We start from the raw sequence: 27,233 nt of genomic DNA, 5'->3' as shown, positions 1-27,233 counted from the left end.
CTTTTTTTTTTTTTCCTTCCAGTTAGGCACTTGAGTAACCTGTTAACTTTTTCTGGTTGCTTTTCTGACAGCTTATTTAATACTTCAGCAAAGGCACTAGCTGTTCTTCAGATTCATTGGCTCTCAATGCCCCAAAATAAGATGGACCCGAAGTTTGATGGGACATTGCTGCCAGTCTTCATGTTTAGAATGCGCCCTTAATAGAAAGTAAATGTGCTTAAAATGTAAGTTTCTCTTGATGATGCATCTGACTGTCGTGGAGCAAAGGTATGAAACTAGCTGCCTGCTCTTAAACCTCATTTTAAATTTTATGCTTACAGCTGGGCATGTTTCCTAAGCTTCCTTCTGCCCCAATTCTAGGGCACCTCCGTGACGAAGGGGTAGCCGCGCTATCCGGGGTGTTGACTGCAGCCTAGGAAGATGTTTCAACAGCTGCATTTCAAACACCGACTTCAGCACAATTCGAGGCGAGAAAGGACGGAGCAGGCGCCGTTGCCCCGCCGCCCCAGCGGCACGGCCCGCTGGCGAAGGAAGCACGGCTGCGGCCCGCGCGTGCGGGGCTGGAGGAGGAGGGAGTCCTGCCCCGTCTCCCCCCCGAGCCGGGCGGGTGCGGCGCGGCGCTGGCAGCTCGGGCCTTGCCGGCGGCGTCGGCGCGTGCACGCCTGAAGGGCAGCACAGGGACCGACCGGCGAACCCGCTCCGGTGTTCGGAGGCCTCGCCCGGCTGCCGCGTTTGCCACTCTCTGGGGCAAGGGCGCGCGGACGCGCCCTCTTGCGGCGGCACTGCCCCTTTAAGGGGGCGAGGCGACCGGACCATCGGCCCATGGTTGGAGGGTGGGGCTCGCGGGAAGAGCCAATGGGCGCGCCCTGCTCCGCCCCACCCCCGCCGCGCGGCTGAGGGCCGGCCGGGTGCGCGCCGCAGGCCAGGCCCCGAGAGCCGCCGCCGCCGCCGCCTGCAGCTCCCCGCAGCGCCGCCGCCGCCATGGCTCAGTGAGTGCGGGCGGGGGCTCGGCATGGCTGCCTCCGGTGGTGGGGACAGCGCCGAAAGCGGCTCGTGGTGGTGTGAGAGCCGGGGGATGCCCCCTGCTCGCGGGAGAGGCCTTACGGACCGTTAGCAGGGAGGCGGGCAGCGCCTTGGGGAGAGCCGGGAGCGTGCCCCCGGCAGGCTGAGGGCGGGGCGGGAGCCTTTCTAGCCTCTCGCCTCTGCCGAGTGACTTTCTGCAAAACGTAGTTTTCCGGCGGGCTGATGCGGCGAAAGCGGGTGATTCCGTGCGGGCCCCGCTTTCCTGTTCGGCCGGTTCCGCGGTGTGTCCAGGCGGGAGAAGGAGGGAGGGGATGGGGCCCTCCAGCCGCCTGACGGCGGGCTGCCCTTTCACCGCTAGCGGCTCTGCGGCGGCTGCGGGACCAACGAGGAGAATAAGCCGCTTGGCTGAGAGACTTTTGACAAAATCCGGCAGCAGTCAGTTTGGGAGTCACGACTGCGGAGCAGGAAACTTGTTTCTGACCCGAGGAATAGAAGTAAACGGCTTGGGTTTCCCTGCGTGCACGCCCCTTGCAAGCCGAATTAGGCAGCCTCTAGCAGAATATCCTGTTTCCCACTTTTCCTTTGCTCACCGCAAATCTGAGACAGTTTGTGTTGCGAAAGCGAAAAGGTGTAGTGTTCAGACATGATGTTCTAGTGCAGTATCTGTTAAATACGGAGTGGTGGTAGAGCTGGATCCATCAGTGACTTCCTGCCTCCTAGTGCAGTGTTTTGCATAGCTTATTTTCCTTGGTAGTTGTAAGGAAATCTTGGTGACTTGAAACGTGCTGTAAGTTGGTCTCCACTCTGTGCTGGACTGACTGGAAGCCACAAGGATCGCTCGATGTAACAGCCTGCAGAATCAATTCAGAGCAGGTTCTACAGCATTTGTTAGAATGGCTTAGCAGCTGACAAGATCAGAACGGCCTGATGGAGGGTATGGGTGCTGGTGCTAGATCGCTGCTAAGGAGACTTACTTGGCGTGTTTCTTCTTCCTCCACATTCCAGAGCTGACATTGCTTTGATTGGACTGGCCGTGATGGGTCAAAACCTTATTTTGAACATGAACGACCATGGCTTTGTGGTAAGCGAAGGAAAACATTGTTCGTAAGGGTTGAATCATGAGCGCTGGGGATGGGAGCATTTTGTGGGCTTTTTTGTTGGGTTTTTTCCTTGTGATGGTCTAATGGGTGTTATTTCCTCCTTTTAGTTATAACCTAGGCTGCCCTTTGTCCCATTTCCAGAGAAAAACAGCAGTGCAAGCCTGTGCTCAGCTAGCCACCTGGTGTGTTAGTTATGTATGATTTCTCCCTAAAGCGTCCTTTGGGCTTGGCCATTAACCGTAGGTTCCCAAGGCACTTGCAAAGACATGCTGCAGATTCATCTCTGCTCTGTGTCTTTAGGGAAGGTGGAAGTGGGAGAGCACGTGATGTTGTTGAACCTTGCTTATATAATTTGTAGTCAGAGCTAAAGTAACTGTTCTGTTGGCAGCTTTTTTTAATGTGTTTTCTTGCTCTCCCAGGTTTGCGCTTTTAACAGGACAGTTTCCAAAGTAGATGACTTTCTGGCCAACGAGGCCAAGGGAACCAAAGTGATTGGTGCTCACAGCCTGGAAGAGATGGTCTCGAAGTTAAAGAAGCCCCGTCGCATTATCTTGCTGGTGAAGGCTGGAAGTGCAGTGGATGACTTCATCAATAAACTGGTGAGGCAAACATTCTTTCTACCTGTGACTTCTTGCTGTCTTTTGGAGAAGTTTCCTCTGGAAGTTCTCAATTATTCATCATTAATGAGGTTTTGAATGCATGGAGAAAACGAAAATGCTGATTTATTTTTGGCAGGTGCCATTGTTGGAGACTGGAGACATCATAATTGATGGTGGGAATTCTGAGTATAGAGATACCACGGTAAGCCTGTTTTTTGCCTGAAGTGGATCAATAAAATACACATGATTTTTTCTCCTCTGTTCATCAGAATAGTCAGTCAATAAGATGCCATCTTCCCTCTGCTCAGGGAAAGCCAAACAGTTACCTCTGCAAAACTAGATCATACAGCCTATTAAAAAACAATTGTTACAGTAGTTAAGGACTGTTCTATAAGTATATTTTTGTAGAAGTTGCCCAGATCATCAAAGAATATTTTTATTGACATCTATAAGAGTGAAGGCCTTTAGAAAATTTCCTGTAACAATCTTAGAGTTTTCAAGGGGGTTTGAAAATCTAAAGATATTTGTAGATATGTTGTTTTATCTCAATCCTACATGACCATGGGAATATCCAGTAAGACAGAACTGCTGATTTGGCTGTCTTGGTAATGAAAACAGCAGAGGAATTAACCTGTTTTAATTAAAAAAACAAACAAAACAAAAACCCAAAAAAACCACTTGCTTTGTGAGCAGGCTGTAAGTATAAAAGTTATGTTAGCATATCTGGATGCTTACATGAAAAAGTTGCATTCACATCAGTAATTCTGAATCTTAGAAGGGGTGCTGGTATTAGTCTTTCTGCTCTGACACCCTGATCTTGGATGAGTAAAAAACAGGTGCTAAATGAGGATTCATACTTGCAGCTCCCCTTACGAATCTCAGCCTGTGCTTCTCTCCCACTCAGAGGGAATTAGTTTCCTTTATAGTTGTCCGTGCTTGCACCTTCACTCTGCAATGAACTCGGCAGCTCCACCTTGGGCCTAATCTGCCTCCCCCACATCTTTGCACACAGCATGTATTGCCTGACACTTAATTCTGGGCCTTTTCCAGCCTCAGTACTGCTCTTTTCTATCCGGTGCTTATAAGGACTTTGTTTTCTCAGCATGTCTTTTGCAAGGATCCATCTCAAAGCAACAGGAAGTTTCCTAATGTTCACTTTGGTGTAGGTACAAGCTTTCTCTAAGGTCTTCTAGCATGTCCAAAGCAGAATTGAAAACCTGATTTTAGCTCTGAATCAGTAACCTTTGTTTGTAACGCTCTGCCATTAAAAGAAATTAAATAATGCTGCTCTGCTGTTTGCTCCAGAGACGCTGTAAGGAACTACAGGAAAAGGGCATCTTATTTGTCGGAAGCGGCGTTAGTGGTGGAGAGGAGGGGGCCAGATATGGTCCTTCACTCATGCCAGGAGGAGCCAAAGAAGCCTGGTAAGCATGAGCTAGTGTGTTCTTCTTCAGAATGGTCTGCAACAATCGTCTTCTATTCACATTGAGAGCTGAGGGAGGGAAGGAGGAGGGCGTGGGTGTGGAGAGAACAAGATACGTTGCCATCTCACTTCCTCAAGGCTCAAGATTTCTCGACTTAGCTGCGGTCACAGGGCAGTGCTGAGCTTTCATGGCAGGCAAAACAAAGGCAGATTTTTCTTCCAGGAATTCACAGGCAAAAGTAGTACCTACAGAAATCTGAAGGGAGAAATGTGTCCCAGGGCAGAAAGGAATTTTGCTTGAACTTTAAACAAATACTATTTCTTGATTATGATTTTTGTTTTGGGGCCCTACACGCTTGGAAAGCTGTTAACCATGAAACGGGCAGCAGCAAACGTCCCTGCAGTGAGGCACATTATAAAAGGAGGCTTCAGTATATGTTTGTACTGACTATTGAATACATTATTTTTTTTACAAGTTTCTGCCATGCTGCCTGCTGTTTTGTACTCACGTTGCTGTAAAGGACTGTGTATCAATGTTTGTATTAGACTTTATCCCTGGTTGCTCATTCTCTCTGTAAATGTAGAAAGAAAAGGTGTGTCCAGGCTTTGCCTGAGTATTAGAATCTCTTAAGTCCCTGTCCATTTGCGTTAGCATTTCATACCAATATCAGCCTGTTCAAACTTGATGGCACAAAGCTAGAAACAGCGTAACAGTAGTCTGCTGTCTGATCACCTTTTTGCCATAAAGAACTCAGTAAAACAGCTTCTATCTGCCACCCTTACCTGACCTTTCTTCCCCCTACTCTTTCACAGCACCTGCAGCCCATGTGCCACCCGTGCTCCTTTCCCAGCGGTCGCTCTAGGTTGCTCCAAACTTGGCATTCTGTAATGCTTTCCCGTTGGCTAAGCAATTTACTACACTTAGGAGCCTGGCAATGACAAAAGCTCCTAATTACTGCAATAATGCAAATAACTATATTCTGATTTGCATTTGTGGAGTTTCTTTGCTCCCTCCCTCTCCTCCTCCAGATCACCCTGTTTTTTTCTTGTGGCTCTAGAACACAATGGTATTTTGCTTCAGCTCTGCCACTGATCCTCTCTGAGCATGAGCCTGTATCATAATCTGCCTCTATTTCCCCATTTCTAAAATGGAGAAGATAGTATTTCGGCTCCTTCAGGTACATTAAGCTTGTCTGCACAGTGCTGTAAGCGTGACGTGGGCTGTCCCCATTTCTTGCAAACAGTGTCTACTTCTGGGTAAAACATATGTTTTATTTGACATTGGTGTGTGCTGGGTTATCAACCTGCCAGCATGCCCTCACGCCAAGCTGCCTTTAGGCAGGTTAAAGGAGGATGCATCATACCGATGGGTATTTATTTTTTTTCTTGTGGTGTTTGTGTCCTCTGCCTATCTGCTGAGGCGTATTATTTCTCCCCACAGGCCCCACATCAAGACCATATTTCAAAGCATTGCTGCTAAAGTGGGATCTGGGGAACCTTGTTGTGACTGGGTAAATACTTATTTGATACTGACCTTAAGCATAGATCTAACTGCAAGTTAGGTGGTTTGGTTGCCGAAGCTCATGCATGTCTGCCCGTAATAAAATCAGCGACATTAGTGGTTTGGTTTTCTGGCTGACTGCATTCAGTTCAAATCTACCACCTCTGATAACTTATCCCATACAATGGAAAGACAAAGTTTTATGGCTGGGTCACATGCTGGGGGAGCTGAATGGATCTGTGACCCACAGTGTTTTCAGTTAGCACGGGGGTTTAGTAATTAGTTAGTTACTTCCTTCCTTTAGGTGGAAGGAAGCCATAAGCAGTTATTAAACACTGGAAGTGGTGATGGCACTGTTGCTGATAGCATTTTTTGATGTTTCCTGACAGGTAGGAGATGAGGGTGCTGGCCACTTTGTGAAGATGGTGCACAATGGGATTGAATATGGAGACATGCAGCTGATCTGTGAGGCCTATCACCTGATGAAAGATGTGGTGGGCATGGAGCATGATGAGATGTCAAAGGTGATCTGTAGTTTTTTGTGTCTTGCCTTCTTGAGCCATGGTATCTGTCTGCCGTTGATGGAGGCAGCTGGGCTTGGGTAAAGCTGCTGTGTGCACATGAAGTTAATTTTTCTGACATGCCTTCTGCCAGGGGCAGTGCACAATATCCTTGAGCTTCAAATGAGATAGGGAGCAGCAAGCACTAACACCTGAATGTTTATAGAAGTTGTCTAAACTCTCGCATTCTGTAGTTGACTTCTACCCAGGAAAGACCTTGTGTAGAGTTATGCCTACTTGCCTGAAAAAAGCTAGTAAAACATTGAGCATTATAATCAAATCTTGCAAAGACCTTGTCGAAGCAAGTCAGTGAGTATGATGTGTCTTGAAAGAGGAGTTGTGTTTCCAGCCTTTGGTGCCTGTGATGATAGGCAACAGGACAGGCTGTGCCTCTGCCTTCCCAGTTGGATATGGGTGCTCTGCAGCTCTGGGTGCTCTTTCTGGTGCAGGGCTCCTGCGCAGTGGCCTTTCAGCAGTGCTGAAACCATTGGTAGATGTGGCAGGGTACCGATAACCAGTTACTGAGATGGTATGACCCCCTTCTGTATATATGTGTACATATATCAATAAATCAGTTGATATATACAGTAGATACATAGTAAATTGGTGTATGTGTATATATACACTTTTTCTTCTTTTCCAGGTATTTCAGGAATGGAATAAGACAGAGTTGGACTCTTTCCTGATTGAAATCACAGCCAATATTCTCAAATTCAAAGACAGTGATGGCAAATACCTCCTCCCAAAGATTAAGGACAGCGCAGGACAAAAAGGCACAGGGAAGTGGACGGCCATTTCTGCCCTTGAATATGGAGTCCCTGTCACACTCATAGGTAACTGGTTCTTCAATCTGGCCCCTTCTTTCCTGCCTGCATGTACCACATCACAGTAAGGAACATGGTAATAGGTAATCTCGGAAATGATCTCCTACTAGGGCTTGGCTTGCAGAAGAGGCTCTTCTAGGTCTAGCTGTTGCAGTCTTTCTGCCCTTGAGAGCTGTTACTGTTTTTCTCTGCTGGGCTTGTTTTTACCTTGTTTCCCAAATGTCAGTAGTACTGTTACCATGCCTTTGTCCATGCTGTCTTCGCAGTGGTGATGTTGACTTGGTGACAGGTGAATGTAAGTGCCGTGCTAGAAGTGTCATGCTAGATTGATGCCACGTTCCTCTCGGTAATCCTCCACCTTATTTGCTACTCCAAATCCCATCACAGCCTTTAAAACGTTTAAAAAAGGTGGGATAGGGCAGGACACCCTCAAAACCTTGTTGCTTGACCACTGCTTGATAAGTACTTAGACTTCTCTGAAGGCATAAGAATTATTTTTCAGATATCTACCTAAGTCTTCTGTTTCTATGTTTCAGTATAACTTAGCTAACCCAGCATTAGTGTGACTAAATAGGAACACAAAGGCCAAGACTGTATTATGTGTTGAGGAGCAGAGACAGATTTTTTTTGAGAATAGCAGCAGACTGCTACCCTATGATGGCGGCTGCTGTTTTTCTACCGCAACAGTTGATTGTGGTGGTTTTTTATACACTCTGGACTGCTGCTGGTTTTTGTTTTGTGGTTATATGGCTGCTGATCCAAAGCCAAACTAGGATGATGGAAACATAACTCAAAGCAATTACAAAATACATCCCTAAAGTGTGAGAATTTACCTGCTCACATACATAACAGTCTCATTACCTACCCTTTTATATAACCTGGCCTCTGAATGGAATTGTGACACAGGAGTTATAATACATCTCTGACACATGTAGAGTGCTCTCTTACTGCAGGTCCAGTGTAGACTTTATTGTTGAATAAATAAGTTGACTCAACAGGTTCTTTGCTCTTGGATTTGCTTTAATTTTCATGCTTTCTCTACCTCTTTTTCCTTGCCTTGGCTGGTCAAATCCAGTTGTATTAGAAGATAAGAAAAACTACATTCAGTAGGCTAAAAGAGAGTAACTGCAGTGACAGCTATCAGAGAAACATGGCTGCATTCCAACAACATTATTTTTACAAAATAAGTTTTGTAAATCATTGTAATATTCTACTACAGCTATAGTCTTTTCAGTTTTAGGCTTGAAACAGGGTTTCTCGCTTGTGCTGTTAATATTCTCCTGTTTGGGGCTTTTGCAGAGATCAAGGGTGGAGGAGACACTCCCTAATTAGTCCCCTGCGATGCCAGGGGAGCATTGTTAGGTAATGGTGAGTTGACAGGGGGAAGTATGTGCAATAGCTCTTGTGCAAACATGGCCTTTCTTAGGGCAGTTGCTCTGTGTGTGGTTTTACTGCATAAGCATGACTTGCAGACTTCTGCTTGTAAAAGTAGAGTCATGCTACTCCTGCTTTTTCCTGATTTCTCCCCGACACGTCTCCTCCCCAGTGTAGAAGGAAGTTTTTGCAGAAATGGAGAGGAGCCAGTTCTGATTTTGATACGGTTTGTTAATCCTACTGCAGAGAGGATCCAGAATCTTGTGAAAACATTACTCTCATTTTTTTGGGTTGGTTTGTTTTAATGATTTTTTTGTTGTTGTTGTTGGTTTTGTATTTCACGATTCACTTAAAAGGTGGAAGAACAGTTCAGTATGAAGACTAAATGATAATTTTAAATAATACACTTGATTGTTTTCCTTCTGAGACCCTGAAAAGGAAATTTTTTTTTTTCCGTTCAACAATCCCATCTTCAGTTGCAAATAAGTACAACTTAAAGCAGCATGATTAGGAATTGAATGAGTCAGATCAAGAGATTGGCATTCAGGCTTTCTCTTTAAGAGCTGAAGATACTGCTGGGCTAACTCCTTAGCCCTGGTGAACGACTTTTAATAACCTGCTTAGTGATGTTACAAAACTTTCTTACGGGCTTCTGAATACTGGTCTTATGGGCCTACCAGACTGTAAAACTTATTTCCTCTTATAAGTTAACCTGCTGTTTTATTCTTGTTTTTAATTGCTTTTATTTTGCATGTGTGCATTTCAGAGCACATCTAGTTAATGTGAGTTGGCATTTATGCAACAGCTTTTTATCTTCGAAGCATGATACAATAACTAGTGAAGTCTTTGCTTTTGCCTGTGCCTAGACTGCAGTGCAACACTGTCTTTTATAAATAGGAAAAGATTTTTAAGTAAATTCTTAGAACTAAGAGCTGGTGAAGGTTCCTGAGGATAAATTTTCATGCGGGTGACTTTTGGGTTTTTTTTTTTTTTTCCTTTATCATTTGAAAGCTGTATCAGTCAGTATTTACCCAATAGTTATGCTGACTGGCAGTTTGGTCCCTCAGTAATGCTGTTGAAATAATTAATTTGTACACCTCTCTTCCCATGTGACTCTGTTCCACTGTGTATGTAGCTCATCGTTCAGTGGCGCGCTCAGTGTGTGCTTGAGGACAAGTATCTCGGACCTTAACAGCGATGCTGAACTTTCTAATTTTCCACCCTTTCCTACCATACTTAAAGGTGAAGCTGTGTTTGCACGGTGCCTGTCTTCCCTCAAGGATGAGAGAGTACAGGCCAGTAAGCTGCTGGATGGGCCTAAAATGACGCAGTTCAGTGGGAACAAGAAGGCCTTTCTGGAGGACATTCGCAAGGTGAGTCATTGTGTTTCCCAGAGTACTGTATTAAAGCTGCATATCAAAGTAGGTTTTGGATGCTGTAAACCCTGATGAGGACCTCTTGTGTTTACATTTCATGACAATTGGTTTCTGCTTTCAGCCATCCCATTGTAGATTGTCTAGTGGTGTCCACAAAGCACAACGTGACCAATTCCTTTCCTGATCAAAGAACAGTCCTGAGGAATTCAAGTCTAAGCCACAGTGGGCACTGATAACTAGCTGGGGTGCGGACTTCATAATTCATGCACAGGAGCTTACTTTTTTGCCCCTCAACACTCCTGTCTTCATAATGGATATAACACTCTTGATCTTTCTCTGTTGAGACCAAACTGTACAATAATTGGAAAGGATACTTTGGTTCTCACATACCTGGAATATGGCTACTGTACTCAACCCTGATGAGATGTGGATGAAATAGAGCATGCAGACTGTGAAGTTTCTCGTTCAACTTTGTGGTACTTCACGTGGAATGTGAATTTGTTTTTCTAGGCCCTGTATGCTTCCAAGATTATCTCATATGCGCAAGGCTTCATGCTGCTGAGACAAGCAGCCAAAGAATTTGGCTGGACACTGAATTATGGTGGCATTGCACTGATGTGGAGGGGAGGCTGCATCATCAGAAGGTAATTAAGATGAGGAGGTGATTTAGTTGCTAAGGGGAGAAGAGCAGGCAATTTAGTTTATGCCGTGCTAGACTGATAAGCCTAGAGATTTTCGTGGAAAATCCATGGAGTTAATCTGCTGCTAAGATACAGAGAGGCTGTTTCTGTAGATGGCACTAAAGGTTACCAGATGAAGCCAATCTTCTGGTGGCTTAGCTACTGCAGATTTTCTTTGGTCTTTGTTTTGTTTGCATCTTTCTTAATGTTTGGAATCTGAGTCTGGCCGAGTCAAATTTTGGCACTGTTAAGTTTTGGATTCTGGGCCTTTGTTGGAAGCTGTGAAATTTTATTCTTGGTTTACATATGTTCTGCCTAGTGTGTTCCTGGGAAAAATCAAAGATGCTTTTGATCGAAACCCTGAACTCCAGAGTTTGCTGTTGGATGATTTCTTTAAGACAGCTGTTGAAAACTGCCAGGTGAGTTTCCAAGGAAGGAAGAGCATAAAAACAATAGTTTACAGTCTGGACTTCTTCAGCTTCTTTCCCAGGAGTTACCTTCAGAAGTATATTTAGACTGAAAAATGAAAAGGTAGAGAACATCCTTGAAACCTATTTATATAGTGTCCTTAATCCCAATGATCTCTAAACAATACTTAAGCTCTTTGGGACTGTGTACATGTATCTGTACACACATAATGTATGGGCATAGGAATTCATCATCTATGGCCTCAAGGTACCCTTCTTTAGTAGAACGTATCAGTTTTACACGATCTGTACAGGAAATAAACTACATAGTTGGAGCTGTATGAAATTGAACACGAAAGGTACTGTGATGAGGTAGGCTCTACCTGTTGCCAGACACCAGGTTTAGTGACCTGTCCTTGAAAAAATGTCTACAAATGCCTTGCCTCTGTTTCATCAGAAAGTTGAAGAATGTTAGTTCTAAATGAAGAAAAAAAAAAAACGCAAGGGCGTTCCATCACTGAAGCACTACTTTATAAATCAGCATCCAGATACATCAAGCAGTGAACTGAGGTCTTGTGTAATGTTGCAAGGTATATTTGTACCATCAACCTAAAGATAACACAGGAGCAAACAAACATGTAGTCCTTCTTGTGTCATGGTTCTTTTTGATACTAGCCAAGCTACTGTTAGAAACGTAAAGTTTCCATTTTAATATTACAGAAGAGCCTGAGGCAGAAATCTAGGCATTCAGAAGAACCACGATGTCAGGAAAAAATGTCTAGCCTGTGTGAACATTCTCATCACTGCCCGGTATCTTATGCCTACTGTGCAGTTGGATTTCAGCTGTACAGAGTATAAAGCTCTGTTCTATTACCATTGTTTGCAGTAGCACCAAAATAACAGTGTTCCAGACCCACGATCATTAGACCTAGGTCTGTCCAAACAGTGTCCTGATTCGGACGGAGATGACAGGCAGAACTAAAACCAGATTATCTGACCAACAAAGAAGTCATATATTGTCACTAATAATTCTTTTAACTGAAGCTGAATATTCCATGCAGGTTACTAAATCAGATGTACAGTTGAAATGAGGATTATCCACATGTCTGCCTGAAGTATCGTGCCTCTTATTTGTGACCTCTTATGCCCTGGGGCGGGCTTTGTACTGTGCTTGATTAGAGGCACTGAAAGTGCCTCAGTGTTTGCTCAGTATGTTCCCCACTGTGTTCATGCTTTTGGGACGCACTGATTATGTGAAAGCACAGCATCCTTGCTCGAGGCTGTGGTTTGATTGCATGGGAAGTGTATGTCTGCACTTTTATTGTCCTGTTTGTTAACTCCATCTTGCCTGCCGTTATTTTGGATTAACCTTGTTTATGTAAAATCAGGAATATACTGCTGCACTTGCTCAGTGGTCATGAGATTTCATAGAACGTGAAATAGCACATGCTATTACACTAGAATAGCTCATATGCCCGCACATACCTCTGAGCAAGCACTGATTAGTTTCTTTTCCCCCTGCCCCTTTCCTCTCTCCCAGGACTCCTGGCGACGTGTAATCAGTACTGGAGTACAGATTGGTATCCCTATGCCCTGCTTCACTACAGCACTTTCTTTTTATGATGGATACAGGCACGAAATATTACCAGCTAACCTGATTCAGGTAGGTGCCTCAAATAGTGTAGCAGATCTTCTGGCTACTGAAATGTCATGTTGTTACGTAAATACTGGTCTAAAGGCCATGATGACGATATGTTCTAATCAATCCAACACTGTAAAGATAAAGGCATAGATTGCTTAATATAATTCTGTTAACCCTGAAATTCCCACCAATACAATACTATGAGATGTATGGATAAAGAATACCAGAGATATTGGTGTGACAGCGCCCAGCATGTGTTAGTATTCCGTCTGCGAACCAAGGGTAACAATATCTTTGAATCAAAATGCTTTATAAAGAAGTCTCTTTGATGTGTGTAAGTGCTTGTTTTTTAGATTAGTACCTAGCAGAAATAATATATTTGTCTTTCTACAGAATTCTTCATTACTAGATATTAGTAAATGTTTCATTGCAGTGATTTTGCTAATAATGATAAAATAACTTTGAATGTTATAATATTGGAGGCAGGTCTTATTTCTAGTCTTCCTGTAGTCAAGTATCAGTAGGTGCAACTTCTAGTACTCATATGACTGTAATATTCATGTGTCTGTTTTGTGTGTGTGTGTGTTCTTATTCTAGGCTCAGCGTGATTACTTTGGTGCACATACGTATGAATTGTTATCAAAGCCAGGTGTATTTATCCATACGAACTGGACAGGCCATGGAGGAAATGTGTCCTCTTCTGCCTACAATGTCTAATTGGAAATGCTTCCTCTTGAAGCCAAGATACTGTTGATCTCAGATATTCCTCCTAGAATACCACTTCTAACTGTACTGTGCTAGAACTTGTGTTTGGACACTTTTGTAATAACTTGTGGGAATATTTCATATATATATCTATCTCAGTATATATATAACATATAAGAAAGCTAAATAAATTTGCTTATAAATGCATTGAGGTGTTTTCTTTCCACTGCTGCTGGCCAAAACTGGCTAAGATGTCTTTGTGCAGTATTTAATAGAATAAATTTTAAAATTATAATATTTTTATTGTATTATAGTGCATAAACTCATAGGGATCAAGATAGAGATGACTGCATTTCAGTAATTGCTAAAGTGGAGAATGGCAGACAGTCAGCACAGTAACGCTACACAAGATTCCAGGGAGGTAAAGGCCTTTTTTGAGTTGTCATTGTTTATTCATAACAGGCTCTTAAAGATTAATTCCTGCGTTCCCCTGCACACAGTCTTTCCCACTGTGAGTTCTGTTTGTTTTCTGTGAAAGGGTGAAGGGTGGGATGCATCATGGAGAAACTTGAATGCAGGTCAAGGGTGTCAAGACTGATACTCCTGTCACCAAGCCATTCTCCCTCCAGCTGTTGTCCCCAGTTTTAAGCTCTGGTATAAACTGTTGGCTTAGCTGTGTGCTTTTGCACTCTTTTCCACAAATCTCCCTGCTTTTCCGTCCGTGGGGAAACTAAAAACACCTCCAGCAGAATGCAAAGTTAGCCCTATTTGATATCCTCTTCCTGCAGTCCCACTGCCAGTCGTCTTGAGGACTTCTGAAAGTTCACCTGGGTGCCCGTACCTTTTTTTTTTTCCCCCAAAGAACCTCTCAAATGTTAAATTTTGTGCTGTGCGCTGATTTTTTTGTTAATTTTTTTCTCTATTTATTACTGCTAAGACAGTTAACTACTTCGTTTTTAGTTGAATATCTGTATAATTAGCAAAGATTACTGTCAATTTAAAGCAACTCTTCTGCAGATTATGTTGAAAGATTTAGGAATTCCGTAAAATAAATGTGTGACAAATTGCAGGCAGTAGTGATAACTGGCGGGTCATGAACATTTTAGTAGTCAGTTTGCCCCAGCATTTCTGGTTTAGGTTCTCCAGCAGAAGAACTGTAATGGAAACTACCATGGTGGACGGTACGAACGGTTTTGCCAGTTTATTGCGCGTATGGGCGTTGTGTTTTGGGGGAAAACGGGATACTCCCACCAACCTATTTTGGTATTAGTGCCGTGAAAAATATTTGCTGTATCTGGAATCCCGTTGTGCTGAAACCCGATAGCTCGGGCTCTGTCAGGGTAAGCAGTGTGTGCCTCCGTGGCTTAGTGGGAGCAGCGCTTGTTCCGTCATCCCCTTTGAAGTGAAGCGGTTAGGGACGAGGGAAGGGATGGGGACGGCAGCTGATGTTGCTTTACATCTCTTACTGGCTTATGCGTGACCTCTGCCAGGCACATGCCTTAACTCGCGGTAGAGGGACAATTTTTCACGCTCCAGGTGGGTCGAGAATCCTGCCGTAAGGTCTTTGAACCGGACGGGTGCTGTAAGCACTGCTTAGAACCGGGCCGTGCCCAAGGTACCGGGTAACGTGCCAAGCCTTCTGCAGGCCGCATGCTGCAGTCCCTGCTGCCGGACGTTTGTTTTCCTCGCCGGCAGAAAAGCACCCTCAGACCCCCCTGTTCAGCAACACGGCGGGAGGCCGGGGCGGCTGCGGCGTGACGCCCGCCCGTCGCGGGGCGCTGGTGGCTGCTCGGGAGGGCCCGGCTGTCTCTCGGGGCGGCCCCTTTCCCGCAGCACCCGGGCAGCCGCCCGCTGCGGGGGTAACGGCACGCCCCCGTGCTGCGGCGCCCGGCATGGCGGCGGCGCGGCCCCGCCCTGCCGCGCTGGGCGGGAAACCCAGCCGGGCCGCGGAGGGCCGCGCCATGGAGGCGGCGGGCGGCGAGGAGCGGCTCCTGCTCACCCAGGTACGACCGGGCCGGCGCCCCCACCTCCCACCCGGGCCCACAGAGCCGGCACCGCGCCTACCGTGCCGCGGCTCGGCCCCAGCACCGCCGGGGATGGGGGCCCGGCCGGGACAAGATGGAGCCGAGGCAGGGGCGGCGAGCAATGGGGCACTGAACGGTGACCGGGGTGTGTTGGGGTCCGTAAGCGGTCGCCTATGTTGTGTCCTTTTAAGTATCAGCCTGCGGAGAGCTGACCTGTCGCTGCCTTGGCTCCTTTCAGAGGCTGAAGGCTGCGGTTCACTACACGGTTGGCTGCCTGTGTCAGGAAGTTGCAGAAGACAAAAACATGCAATTCAGCAAACAAACCATCGCAGCTATTTCAGAGATCACCTTCAGGCAGTGTGGTACAGAAGTTTGCGTATTATTTATTTGTTCAAGAGCAATTGCTAGAGAAATGATGCTTTAAAAAAATAGCACTGAAACTAGGTATCATTGGTGCCTTGTTTCTTGCATTACATTTTTAAAAATACAGGAAATAGTGATTCTGTTTTTCAGACCTGGAAGAAGCATTTGAATGTATGTGGAAATACTGTGTGGGCCACCTGCCTGTGCAACAGTGGCACTTAATAACAAGTTATGGTCGCTTCTCATAACTAACTTGGATGATTTGCAGTTACACCTTTGTAGCAATTCCAACTGTGTTACGTATCTCTTCGCATCCGGTTAGCATTTTAAAATATGTGGCATCTTTGTGTTTTCTCCAGAGAACTTTGCAAAAGACCTTGAAATGTTTGCAAGGTAGGTACTGGAACACTCGATTGTAACAAAGGCTTTCTTTTTTTTGCATTTTGCTCCAATAACTAGATAATCTTTAAAATATGTCTTGTAATTCAAGTTTTAAAGGATTCTATATGCTGATTGAATAGTGGCTGTGAAGTTAGGAAATAGATATGCCCCGTAGGTTCTTCCTGATCTTGGAAGTTCATTTGCGTGGTACAAGTGATTGTTTAGATTAATGACTGTATATAACTGAAATGTGTTGATACATAGCGGTACTAGATGGTTTGGGAGTGACAGATGTTTACTAGCATGCCTGTGTTGCATCTGGTTGCTCCAGGGAGGTAAGGGAATGTTTTAAGTAGTCAAAACACAGTGACCTACTGGCAAGTAAGAGGGAACGTAACAGTGGTGCTTAAGTTCTGTGGTTGCTAAATGCTACTGTTTTTACACAGAAAGCGTGGGAATTTCGATGAACACACACAAACTTGTACAATAGGGTTTTGTGTATTATAGTTGGAAAAGATAGGCATGTTTGGTTTACTGGGTCCCTATTAAGCCCTTTTAGTTAGTGTTCTGAATTAGATGCGGTATGGCTTTTTGCAACCATTGTTGGCAAACACATTAAGGAGTATTTTTTAATTTTATGCAGGCATGCAAAACGAAGCACGGTCACTACAGAAGATGTGAAGCTTTTGGCTAGAAGGAGCAATTCATTGGTGAGATTCACTGTATTTTCTGCCTCACAACATTCTTAAACCAACTACTTCATTCCTAAGAGCATTTGAGTGAAGGCTATAGATGATGAAGCAACTGTTGCTTAAGCAATTTCACTGGATGATGGATGGGCACAATCCAGTGATTTTTTTAATTTTCATCTTACTTTGCTTCATGATTCTATTCGTCACTGTGGGGACACAGATCTGACTGCAATTCAAGCAGCAATGTTCTGATTGCAGCAGGGCTGTTGAGGTTCCAAGTACAAAGGCGCAATAAACAGACACATTATAGCATGGTCAGTCTTGGAAGTAAATCACTTGTTTTTTTCCTGATGTTGTGTTTCTTTGTTTTAGCCTAAGGTCAGGTATAACTTGAGTCCACCTTGTGGTGCTAAGGCTCCTAACATTAATATAGGGATGATTCACATTATTGTATTTTCTCATGTGCTGGTCTGCATGATGTCCGGTGGACTTAAATTCACTGATGTGTTAAGACATACCTGTAAATGCTTCCATGAAGAAGAATACTTCCAATACTATTTTTAATTTTATGTGAGGGGATTTTTTCCTTCCATCTGTGATTTGAAATACGCAACATGAACTTGCCTGAGATTAATTTTGTGTTCCTGACTATCATGTGCTGTTTATGTCAAGTGGGTGCAGAGGAATCTTTCAATGTTTCTGTACTCAGATTGTGTATTGGCAAACTACAACTCTATTTGTAGCTGCTAATGTTGCTGTCTTGGTTCTAGAGATGGATGTGACATACATTTATAAACCCTAGTCTTGCCAGGGCGTTTCAGTATCTGAGGATATTCAGCTTAGACTGAGGGCTTCAAGCAAGAATTAGAACTAGTTAATGTTTGTCAGCCTTTTTTGTAATAAGAATTTGCCCTGTTAATTTCTCTTAAATGTTTCTAATTTCTTGTAATAAATGAAGTTCCTCAGTAGATGACTGATCAGTTTATTGTTCTCAGCTAAAGTATATCACCCAGAAGAGTGAAGAGCTCGCATCATATAACATGGAGCAAAAGGAGAGCAAGAAAAAGAAGTCCAGTGCAGCTAAGGGAGGCAGAACTTCTGGGGAACAAGCAGCAGCTGAGAGTGAAGATTCCAACATGGCATGATTTACCTTTCAAGTAATGTCTCTGGTAATTTTCTCTTATTATCCTGGAGGAACCACATTTAGCCTATTAGAGATTCCTTTTGCAGGTTAGCACGTGATGAATCTTTAGGTTTCTAGGTGAACATAATTAGTTGGATTTTTTTGTTCCAAAAATGAAAGGTCTGTCAGAATAAGCTGTAAAGCTTATAGCCAACATGCCTTAATTGCTCACAAAATGGTATCTTACTGTTATTAAAAAGAAAAACCTTTAAATAAAGAGTTTAAAGCAGAACATTCTCACTTACCATAATACCTCAGTATGTGCAACTCCCTCCATGCTGCTGCTTAGTTTCTCCAGTACTTGACTTTGTCCTTGCTTCCGTTTTTGATGCTACTGCTTAGGTATTTTGAGTATTTTATTTTTGTTTAAATACGCGTATCTCTGACTTGTTGTCTTGACAATTAAAACATGTTTTGTGTACTTTTTCACCTGTGATACTGCTGGTGTACAAGCTTCACTTTCAGTAAGTTGCATTACATTTCTAAATGTCACTATATAGCAATATGGCTCCAGTGTGGTTGTCAGAAATGTATCACCATTTCCCTCTGCTGGGCTGATAGAGACTTAACCAAATGCTGTTGATTCAAAAGAAGCAGATTTAAAGACATAAGATATTAGATGAATACAGCAAACTGAAAGGAGAAGGCTGCTTAAGCTACTGTATGGGTGTCATGGTTTAACCCCGGATGGCAACTAAGCGCCACGCAGCCGCTTGCTCGCTCCCCCTGGGTGGAAAGGGGGAGAGAATCGGAAGGGTAAAAGTGAGAAAACTCGTGGGTTAAGATAAAGATGGTTTAATAGGTAAAGCAGAAGTCATGCACATAAACAAAGCAAAACAAGGAATTAATTCACTACTTCCTATCAGCAGGCAGCTGTTCAGCCATCTCCAGAAAAGCCGGGCTCCATCATGCAGAACAGTTACTTGGGATGACAAACACAATCACTCTGAACATCTCCCCTTCCTTCGTCTTCCCCGGCTTTATATGAGCGTGACATCATATGGTATGGAATATCCCTTTGGCCAGTGTGGGTCAGCTGTCCTGGCTGTGCCCCCTCCCAGCTTCCTGTGCACCCCCAGCCTCCTCGCTGGTGGGGTGGGGTGAGAAGCAGAAAAGGCCTTGATAACGGTGTAAGCACTGCTCGGCAGTTAACGAAAACATCCTTGTATTATCCACACTGGTTTTAGCACAAATCCAAAACATAGGTCCCTACTAGCTACTCTGAAGAAAATTAACTCTATCCCAGACAAAACCATCACAGTGGACTAACTTTATCAGGCAAGAATATGCTTGCCAAGCATAGTCTAAAATATGCAGCAAGAAAGGAAAGACTTTGAACACGGTTTCTCTTGCTCAGCCCTTGATTCTCATGAGACAAGCTCTTCCTTGAGACCCCTGTTCCTTCCTGAAGGATACACCTTAGGGCAATTCTCCAAAACCAAGTTTAAAATCACCAGGTTCTCATTTTAGTAAGACTCATACCTCAAATACTACCCCAAGATAAAGAAGGTACCAGATGACAGAGTATTTCTGACCACCCCTGAGAACTTCTAGGTGTAGCCTTGCTTCTTCTTTAAAACCTCTCTCTTGAAAGAAGAGAGCACTTTCTGGACTAGAGTCACTCAGCTGTACGTGGCACAATGGAGAAAAAGTAATGCTCTGGACTCTTTGCATGTGCTCCCTTTTATTCTTGCTCTGTATTTGAGCTATTAAACAGTAGTGGAATAAGGAAAAAACAACATGCCTTTTGTAGGCTCTAACTATCCAATATTGATCAAATAAAATCAAGTGCTACAGTGTAGAAGAAAATGGGAATGGCATGAATCCCTATCTCTGGCTCTATAGAGGAAATTTTACACAGTGACACTTTTAAATACCCTCATTTTCCCCTATCCCAAACTGTTCAACTTTCAGGGAGGAGGTATCTTTTAGAAAAATTCTTCCACTGACTGATGTAGGCTACATACATAAAAAACTAGCAATTCTGTAATCAAAAGGAAGTCTGTCCTCTTGGCATACCAGTGTTTACTTTACTCAGTTTTCTTTTTTATTTTTTTTTAATGCCACTATACATTACTTGCTTTCTTGAGGTTCATGAGGCGTTATTTACCTTAATGTACCCTGGTCATCAACCCAATTCCACAAGGGATGCGAAAGGTTTTTCTTGGTGCTTTAAGGGAGAAATCATTAATGCTGTGTTAAATACCATTAATTGAGGATACTCATTCATGGCAAATCTATTGCTGAAGAAAGAATCTGTTACAAGGCGGAATCTCTGTTACAAGGTAGGTTTGTTTACTTAAATGTATTAACGATAAAGACTTTAACTCACGGCTTTCATGTTCTAAAATTTTTACCCTGAAAAAAGTGTAACGGCAGCCTCCTAAGGTTTTCACACATGTTCTGGCTATGTTTTAGACCTTCCATATTGTATCCCTCCCTCTTGAACACCTGTACAAAATCCATCCTCGTGAATCATGGGCAGGTCAGTCACCCTGTTCAGAAGTTAAAGCTTCTTAAATATTACAGGAATAAGATCAAGGAAATGCTGATTTTTGCATAGTTAAAGTGTCCATGCAGCTTAAATAATCAAACATACTTCATGCCTACAAAATGTAGACCTAATTTAAGGTTAAATTAGACTACAGAGCATGTTTTGGGTGGACAGTTTCTCCTGACTTGCACAGGTAAGATAAGCAAAAAATGATCAAGTATCTTTTGCTCTTATCCACTGCTCTGCCTCTAAAGGACCAACTTCTGTAGGGGTCTGGTTATCAAGACGTGCAGTTCTATTTGATTTGCTTCTATTGTTTATTCTATTCCTTTCTTGAGTAGAAAATTGGTATTTCTTTCACAGAACTCCTAGGCCTTTAGAAGCATCAAGCATTTTGATAACAGTAGCTGTCTTTCAAGAGGAAGGCCTAGTGGATGTTTATTACACAGCTTACCGGATTTTTTTTTTTTTTTGAGGTCATGAAGCCCAAGTCTTTTTTGAGGTCATGTCTCCAAGTTTCTTAGCTCTGATGTTGTCTGTTGTCCTCAATTAAAATCTCCTGTTACTTCCTCTCCAAACAAACAGATGTGCATATACACTACTGGTACACAGATGGTGCTGGCCAATGGCTAAAGACTGTTTCCTGAAAAGCTTTGTGATTATTTGCTGTGGAAATATTAGATCTGGCAGCAGCTCTCTGTTACCACCAACAGAAAATTCTAGCTATGAACCAACTTTCAGAATATAATGACTTAGAGATCTATAGTAAAGTCTACACTAAAAAAAATATCAATTTATATGGATAATTGTACTGTTAGGTTTAAAAATCTCACTACATGGACATGTTTTAGCAGTTTTGATCTTTGTTTGACTGCACTGCTGAAGGGATCCAAGAAGCAATACATAAACTTGACCACTAAAAAAGGATTTTTTAATGGAAAGTTCAGGATGATATGCAGCATTGAAGTCTCTTAGTCAGTAGTTAATTGCTTCTCATTTTTCATAGAGACTTTTGAAGGATGTTGACTATAATAGAACTTTAAAGAGAGTTAAGTATTACATACCTGCTCCTGTTGCAAATAATAGTCAATATTACTATTAATCTGCCAGCTCAATTTTAGAATACAGTATAACTGCAGCTTCCATCAGATTATGAAAATCTGATTTTTTTTTTGTTCTATTAGAACAATTAAGACAAAAGTTACTGTTTAAATCATACTATGCTAGGTCTAGTTGATAATTTGAAGTCTATAACATATGAACTGCAGAATTTAATAATTTACTATAATTTAGGCAACTAAACTGCTTTAACCTTGGTAACAGAAAAGAGGAAAAAGCAGCAATGAAAACCCTCCATTTGTTTTTTTCCTTAAGGCTAGATTGGAAGGACCATCACTTCCTTCCTACAAGAATGATCAGCATGGTCTCTATGACTCCATCTCAGTGTTCACCTGGAAGTAGGTGAGTTAAATATTCCTAATGCATTGAAGTAATTATGCATCTATTTTAAGCAGATGTGAAAAAGCCACAGGTAAAACCCTTCTTTCCTCTACTACAGCTTGAGGAGTAGACCTTCCATTGCCAAGCTGAGCTTGAAAAAAGCATTGCAGCTTCGAGCAAGGCTGAAAAACTGGCTTATAATTGAGAGAGTGGTAACCACAAACTGAGACATAAGCTCACAGAATAAACTTGCTGACAGCTAGTCTACTCAATGCATGCTATTTCAATGGGTAGCCAGTGTAATTAGCTTTGAGTGCAGTAGAGCATGCTTCAAAAATTATGTTAAGGTACAGCCATATATGCTATTTCAGAAAGACTTGAACATAAAAAGCTTGCAGCTATTTAAAGCAGCAGGAAACCTTTTTACCTGTCATGGCCTATAATGTTACAAGCCAGAAGTGTAATATTGTAAGAAGCAATTACTTGCCCTAGCAGAACAGACTGACCAAGAAGTTGACTGCAAGCTTCCCTGCTAAGTCCAGTCAATTCCCATATGAGTAGCTTCATCTGAAGTTACCCTTTTTTGCTTACCTGCTCAAAGGTGCTCAACTGTTTAGAATATTTATTACTTAACACTGGCAATCTAACTTTGAGTGTGCCATGATTTAACTGGAATGTCTAAATGCAATGGGTTCATCTGAATGCCTGCTGTAGGAATACTCATCAGGTGACATCCTGTACTATTGAAAGTTACGTTAAATCAGAGGCTTTTGCATGATGCTAGAAAACATTTGTTTCTAGTTTCTACTAAAACTTTCTCAGAAGTTTCATCTCACTTTTCAGATTTTTTCATATACATCTTCTGCTCTCACAAGAGAAGAACAGATTGTGCCAGGTTAGAGTTCTGGTACAGTGTCACCAGCGTGAATATGCATTCTATCTAAATACTTTAGACAGGTTAAATACAGAGTACTTCTGTGTTTAATTTCTTCTTCCTCTATCCTTAAGGTAATACTGGACTTATCAGCACATTCTTTAATCATAGCAGCTGGTGGGAACATCAAAACTAGTCCAACAGCAAGGTAGAAAGGTTTTAATGATATTAGGGGAAAAAAAAAAAGAAGACATTAACCAATTTAAAAATAAGCCAGTTAATACAAAAGCATCATGATACTATGCTAATGATTAGGGCAGTAATACAGACCCGCCAAATACAAGTCTTCTGCCCCACAGTCTTACAAAGCAAGTATTTCCACCCTTGCTGTGTTTACAAGTTAGTGCTTACACTGCACCCAAGAGGCAGGAGTTCCTTACAGAAAAAGCACAGAAGTTAAAGGACTTTGAATTTACTTCAACTGATGAAATTAGCATTAGAATTCAAGTTCCTAGATCCCAGACAGCACCTGGAAAAACAGCACAATGACAGCTTACCTAGGCCAAATCACAGTAAACCCTACCCAAGAATGAGCACTCTGCGTTCAGTAAGCAATCGTCCAGGTGCCTTCTTTCTGTTCTTTAACTGTGCCTCAAAGTGTCTTCCATCCTTTATACTGAGAATGGCGGGAGGCCAAAGTAAGCAAACTGCCTGGGGCTTCAGAAGCTAGATCCATCATGATCAGATGGAAGCTTCTGGCTCCCAACCAGGTATTCAAAGCTGAACCCTTACATGCTGTGTTTAGCAATACCATTGTTCTAGTATTCTGCAAAAAGTCAAAACCCCTTTGGTTACAAATGATTTGAATCATCACTGGAGTTTAAGCCTCAGGACAATGTCCAGATTTTTGTTATCTATAGCCAGACCACAGTATGACCAGCAAACTGTGGGTCCCAGGATATATCTTGCTTGTATTGATTCTAATTAAAAAAAAAAAAAAGTTGCAAGCAGCACTTATTTTTTGCGTTTTGAGTTAAGCCAGTCTCCCCAGGGTAGAGTTTTCTTGCCCTTTGATGTGCTCCTTAGGGAATGCAAAGTCTGCACTTGTTGTAGACGCTTGGAGAGCTCCTGATCACAGGCTTGCTGCAGAGCTTCTGCTTTCTGCTTGTCCCATCTTAGAGCTGAGGCCAGGGCTTCTGTGTCTTCTTTCAAGACTAGCTGTAGCAAGACAGATTTCTAAGTCTTTTCTGCTGATGCTCCTCCACCACTTAACCCCTCTGCCCGCATTAAGAACAGCAGTAATGAGACACCTGTTTACAATTTGGTATTAAAAATGTTCGCAGTGTTCACTATCTATCACGTGGTCTAGTGTATTTTCAATATTCTACCAACATTTAGGGCTTGAAGTTATGTTCAGATGTTCAAAAGAACAGAAAGCAGTTACTTAGTTTCTACAGCAGTGAAAAGCAAGAGGAGCAAGTCCATAGCATTAGAAAGAACACACTTTCTAAAGGCTAAAGTTTACCTAGACTTTCCTTTCCAAGCTATGGGCTTATTTACACTGTTTTCCAAAACAAGGAGGATTTTATTTTGATTTGGGATATATAAAAGAAACATAGCTAGATGGATCTGCATACAAAAAACCCTCTTGCTGTTAAGACAGCTGAAGCACTGGCTGACTATGATTTGGCAGAGATCAAAACCAAAATTATTTTGTAGCTTTTCAGAGGACAGACGAGAGTACTTGGAATAGTGTCAATTGGCTATTACAGAGGAGCTCCAAGCAGGAGACAGTGCTACTAGGAAGAGAAATAGATTAACTCTCACCACTTTGAGACCAAGATACATTAGAGCCTTCAGAAGCAAGGACACCTTCCCCCTATAACCTCTCTCTCCAAAGGGAAAGATTTGCCAGAATATGGTAATGTCATCATCACCCACCTCTAGATCTTGACTGTCCAAGCAGAGCTCTGGAGCAGGTTTCTCTTTCAGAGCAGCAAGGATCTGGTCACTGAGCACTGTTTTGGCTGAAGTGCCTGTACTGCTGGTACCTGTGTCAACCACATCCATCTCTTTTCTTGGTACAGTCTCAGATTCTGAAAAGTAGCAGAATCATTATAGCCCATGACAAACACACGACAGAAAAAGTGGCCTGCACAGCTTTGATGGTTTTGAGATTAATAAAATATGCATTCTATCTAGGTGCATCCTCTAACTTAGGAAATTCATAATGTTAAGGGTGATTACATGATTTAAGCTTTTCTCCCAGTATTCTACTTTCAGGCCTTGTGAGAAACGTGACATAGCAATGAGAAGACTCCTGGTCTCACCCAGTCGGAGAATTCTATACCAACTACGACATCCACCACATTAACAGCTGCTAAGCAGTCCTTCACTCTGCCTTATTTACTCCACTCAACTATTTCAGGCATCTCTGAAAAGCTCCTTCTCTAACATCCTAATGCTCCCTACCTGCTACTTTGCTTAAGATACTGTCTTCATTTTTCAAGGCCTCTAGGTAGAGTTCCAGGAGCTGTCTTGACTGGCGTTCTTCTTCTCGTCTGTCCAGCACCTGCTGCAGGGTGTCCTGCAATACCTGGATTTTAGGTTGACTTTGGGCAAGTTCTTCTGCCAGGTGTGAACGTGGTACATCAATAAGCACCTTAAAACAATTAGAGTGCTCCTGTTACATGGACTGATTGAGTAACTCATTCCATTACACTGATTACGGTACAAACAGCAAGCCTCCTGGATGACAGAGCCTCCACCTTCATGAAACCCAGCATGTTTCACAAGGTTTCTTGTTGCAGCAAGTCAGCCTAGTTATGAGAGGCTGTAGTGGCACTCCACCAGCCAGCATTCTTTATCAGAAGGCAAAAGGCATCCAGGAAGGTGTGGAATCAAGTGCATTTTTAACAGAAATCCTGACAAATCCTGACAATCAGTACCACTTCTTAAGAGTGCATGGGAATACACAAAGAAAAGCCAATAGCCTGGCACTTGGGAAGCTGCACGTTGCAGGAGGACAAGAGGCAGTTATCACCATGCCTCACCACATACAAGGTGTTAAGCTGTCAGATACTCTAATCAACCAGCTCTGGAAACTGACAGCAGTTCTTCAAACCCCTTCCAACCTGGAGCACACAGATTTGGCATGCTGTTCAGCCTTCCCTTTTGACCTGTTACACAGGTGTCTGATTTTATGGAAGGAGCCCACCTCAGTTGCCATTTGGCCAAACCTTGACTTTCTGCCCTCCCACTGCCAGAACTGGAAAGACACGCTGCAACGGACACTCTGGTTAAGAGCGTCCTCCTCAGACACTTGCAAGTGTTTCCCCTCAAGGAGACGTTTTACTCTAGCACGAGGGCCAAACAGGAGCAGCTGAATTAAGCTCGAGATCTTGTTTACTTATTCTGTTCTCTGCCATGTGCTGAGATAAATGGATGATGGGCAGAGCTAAAGACAGCAATTAGAGGTTTCCTCACTGTACCTGGAGGTCTTCTTCAGACATCAAGATGATATTAGACAGGTCATCCTTCAGTTGCCTGGCCAGCTGCTTCCACTTCTCTGCAGCACTGTCCACTTCATCCACAGACTCTGAGAACCAGGTTGTTCCACTGTCTGACACAAGAGTCATCAGTTTCATGGGTCATTCCTCATCCACTCGAGACAGCCTAATTTCACTAAGGGTACTCCAAACACCCCTCCCCTCCCACGCTCCCTCATCCATAGAGTACCTAGGCTTTTGCTGGACCATTTCTCATTCTTGGCCAGTGCCACAAACTTGGTGTTAGATGGCAGGCACAAGAAGTAATCTTCATCATCCACAATGGTGCCATCTTCTGCCAGTACTAATGTGATGGGCTCCCTGGCCTTGTCAATAGCCAGAATGCCACTAGCTACAGAACAGAAAAAAAATTTAATGAAATAATAAGCGCGACATTCACGCTGCCCTTCCACTACACCCATCACAAGAGACAAACAGCTCTTAGTAATTTTGGCTAGAGACCAGGGCCTGTCTCCACACAGCTCTGCATATCAGCGCGCTTTTAACACATACTCACGAGTTTCCCCTCCGGAAATTAGTATTCTTGATGCAAACCTTGATGTACACATAGAAGAAGGCGCCTTTCTGTGACCTCCCTCCAGACGCTCACTCCCACCTCCCTTCACTTCCCCCAGGAGGAAGGGCCACCCGGAGACGTGCTCTCCTTCAGTCTCTTCCACGGCACAGATCGGGCCCAGCCCCGCCACGCCCTAGAAGCCGCGGGAGGGCACGCCAGGGAGCGAGGCCTCAGGCCGGGAGCCCACCGGGGCCAGGGGACAGCCGGCAACACGCAGCGTGGCGGGGACCCGCCCCACGGCCGCCCCTCACCCTTGTCGCGCAGCTCCCGCAGGCAGGAGGCGGCGACGCCGTACTGCTCCCGCCCGTCCCGCCGCCGCACCAGGCAGCGCTTCAGCGCCGCCGCCATCACGCCGCCGCCCGGCTGCGGCTCCTCCCAGGGCAGGCGCGGCGCCCGCCGGGACGGGCCGCGGTGCGCGCCGGGACGCGGAGTTCTGCGGGCCC

At 43.7% G+C, this 27,233-nt stretch overlaps 3 protein-coding genes across 3 annotated transcripts; 2 read left to right on the top strand and 1 right to left on the bottom strand.

Moving 5' to 3' along the window:
- Positions 1-2,035: 2,035 nt before the first annotated feature.
- PGD (phosphogluconate dehydrogenase) lies at positions 2,036-13,226 on the top strand (the record flags this gene model as incomplete). The annotated part of the gene is made up of 12 exons (XM_082009287.1): positions 2,036-2,104; positions 2,543-2,722; positions 2,859-2,924; positions 4,028-4,146; positions 5,587-5,656; positions 6,036-6,170; positions 6,850-7,039; positions 9,647-9,777; positions 10,291-10,424; positions 10,780-10,879; positions 12,408-12,530; positions 13,107-13,226. Exons 1-12 carry the CDS (start codon positions 2,060-2,062, stop codon positions 13,224-13,226), a joined length of 1,413 nt encoding a protein of 470 aa, XP_081865413.1. The 5' UTR covers positions 2,036-2,059.
- Positions 13,227-14,887: 1,661 nt separating this feature from the next.
- Positions 14,888-17,819, top strand: CENPS (centromere protein S; the record flags this gene model as incomplete). The annotated part of the gene is made up of 5 exons (XM_082009458.1): positions 14,888-15,217; positions 15,477-15,600; positions 15,961-15,994; positions 16,626-16,692; positions 17,670-17,819. The coding sequence occupies exons 1-5, from the start codon at positions 15,107-15,109 to the stop codon at positions 17,817-17,819; spliced, it is 486 nt and encodes a 161-aa protein (XP_081865584.1). The 5' UTR covers positions 14,888-15,106.
- A 5,860-nt stretch (positions 17,820-23,679) lies between these two features.
- On the bottom strand, positions 23,680-27,138 carry DFFA (DNA fragmentation factor subunit alpha; the record flags this gene model as incomplete). Its single annotated transcript, XM_082009387.1, has 6 exons — positions 23,680-23,883; positions 24,607-24,761; positions 25,138-25,327; positions 26,157-26,287; positions 26,404-26,565; positions 27,042-27,138. The coding sequence occupies 6 exons, from the start codon at positions 27,136-27,138 to the stop codon at positions 23,680-23,682; spliced, it is 939 nt and encodes a 312-aa protein (XP_081865513.1).
- Positions 27,139-27,233: the final 95 nt, after the last annotated feature.

Source organism: Phaethon aethereus (assembly GCF_964289735.1).
Source record: "Phaethon aethereus genome assembly, chromosome: 21".
Taxonomy (NCBI): domain Eukaryota; kingdom Metazoa; phylum Chordata; class Aves; order Phaethontiformes; family Phaethontidae; genus Phaethon; species Phaethon aethereus.
Note: the sequence above shows the minus strand (reverse complement) of the source record. Positions and strands in the feature narration are given on the sequence as shown.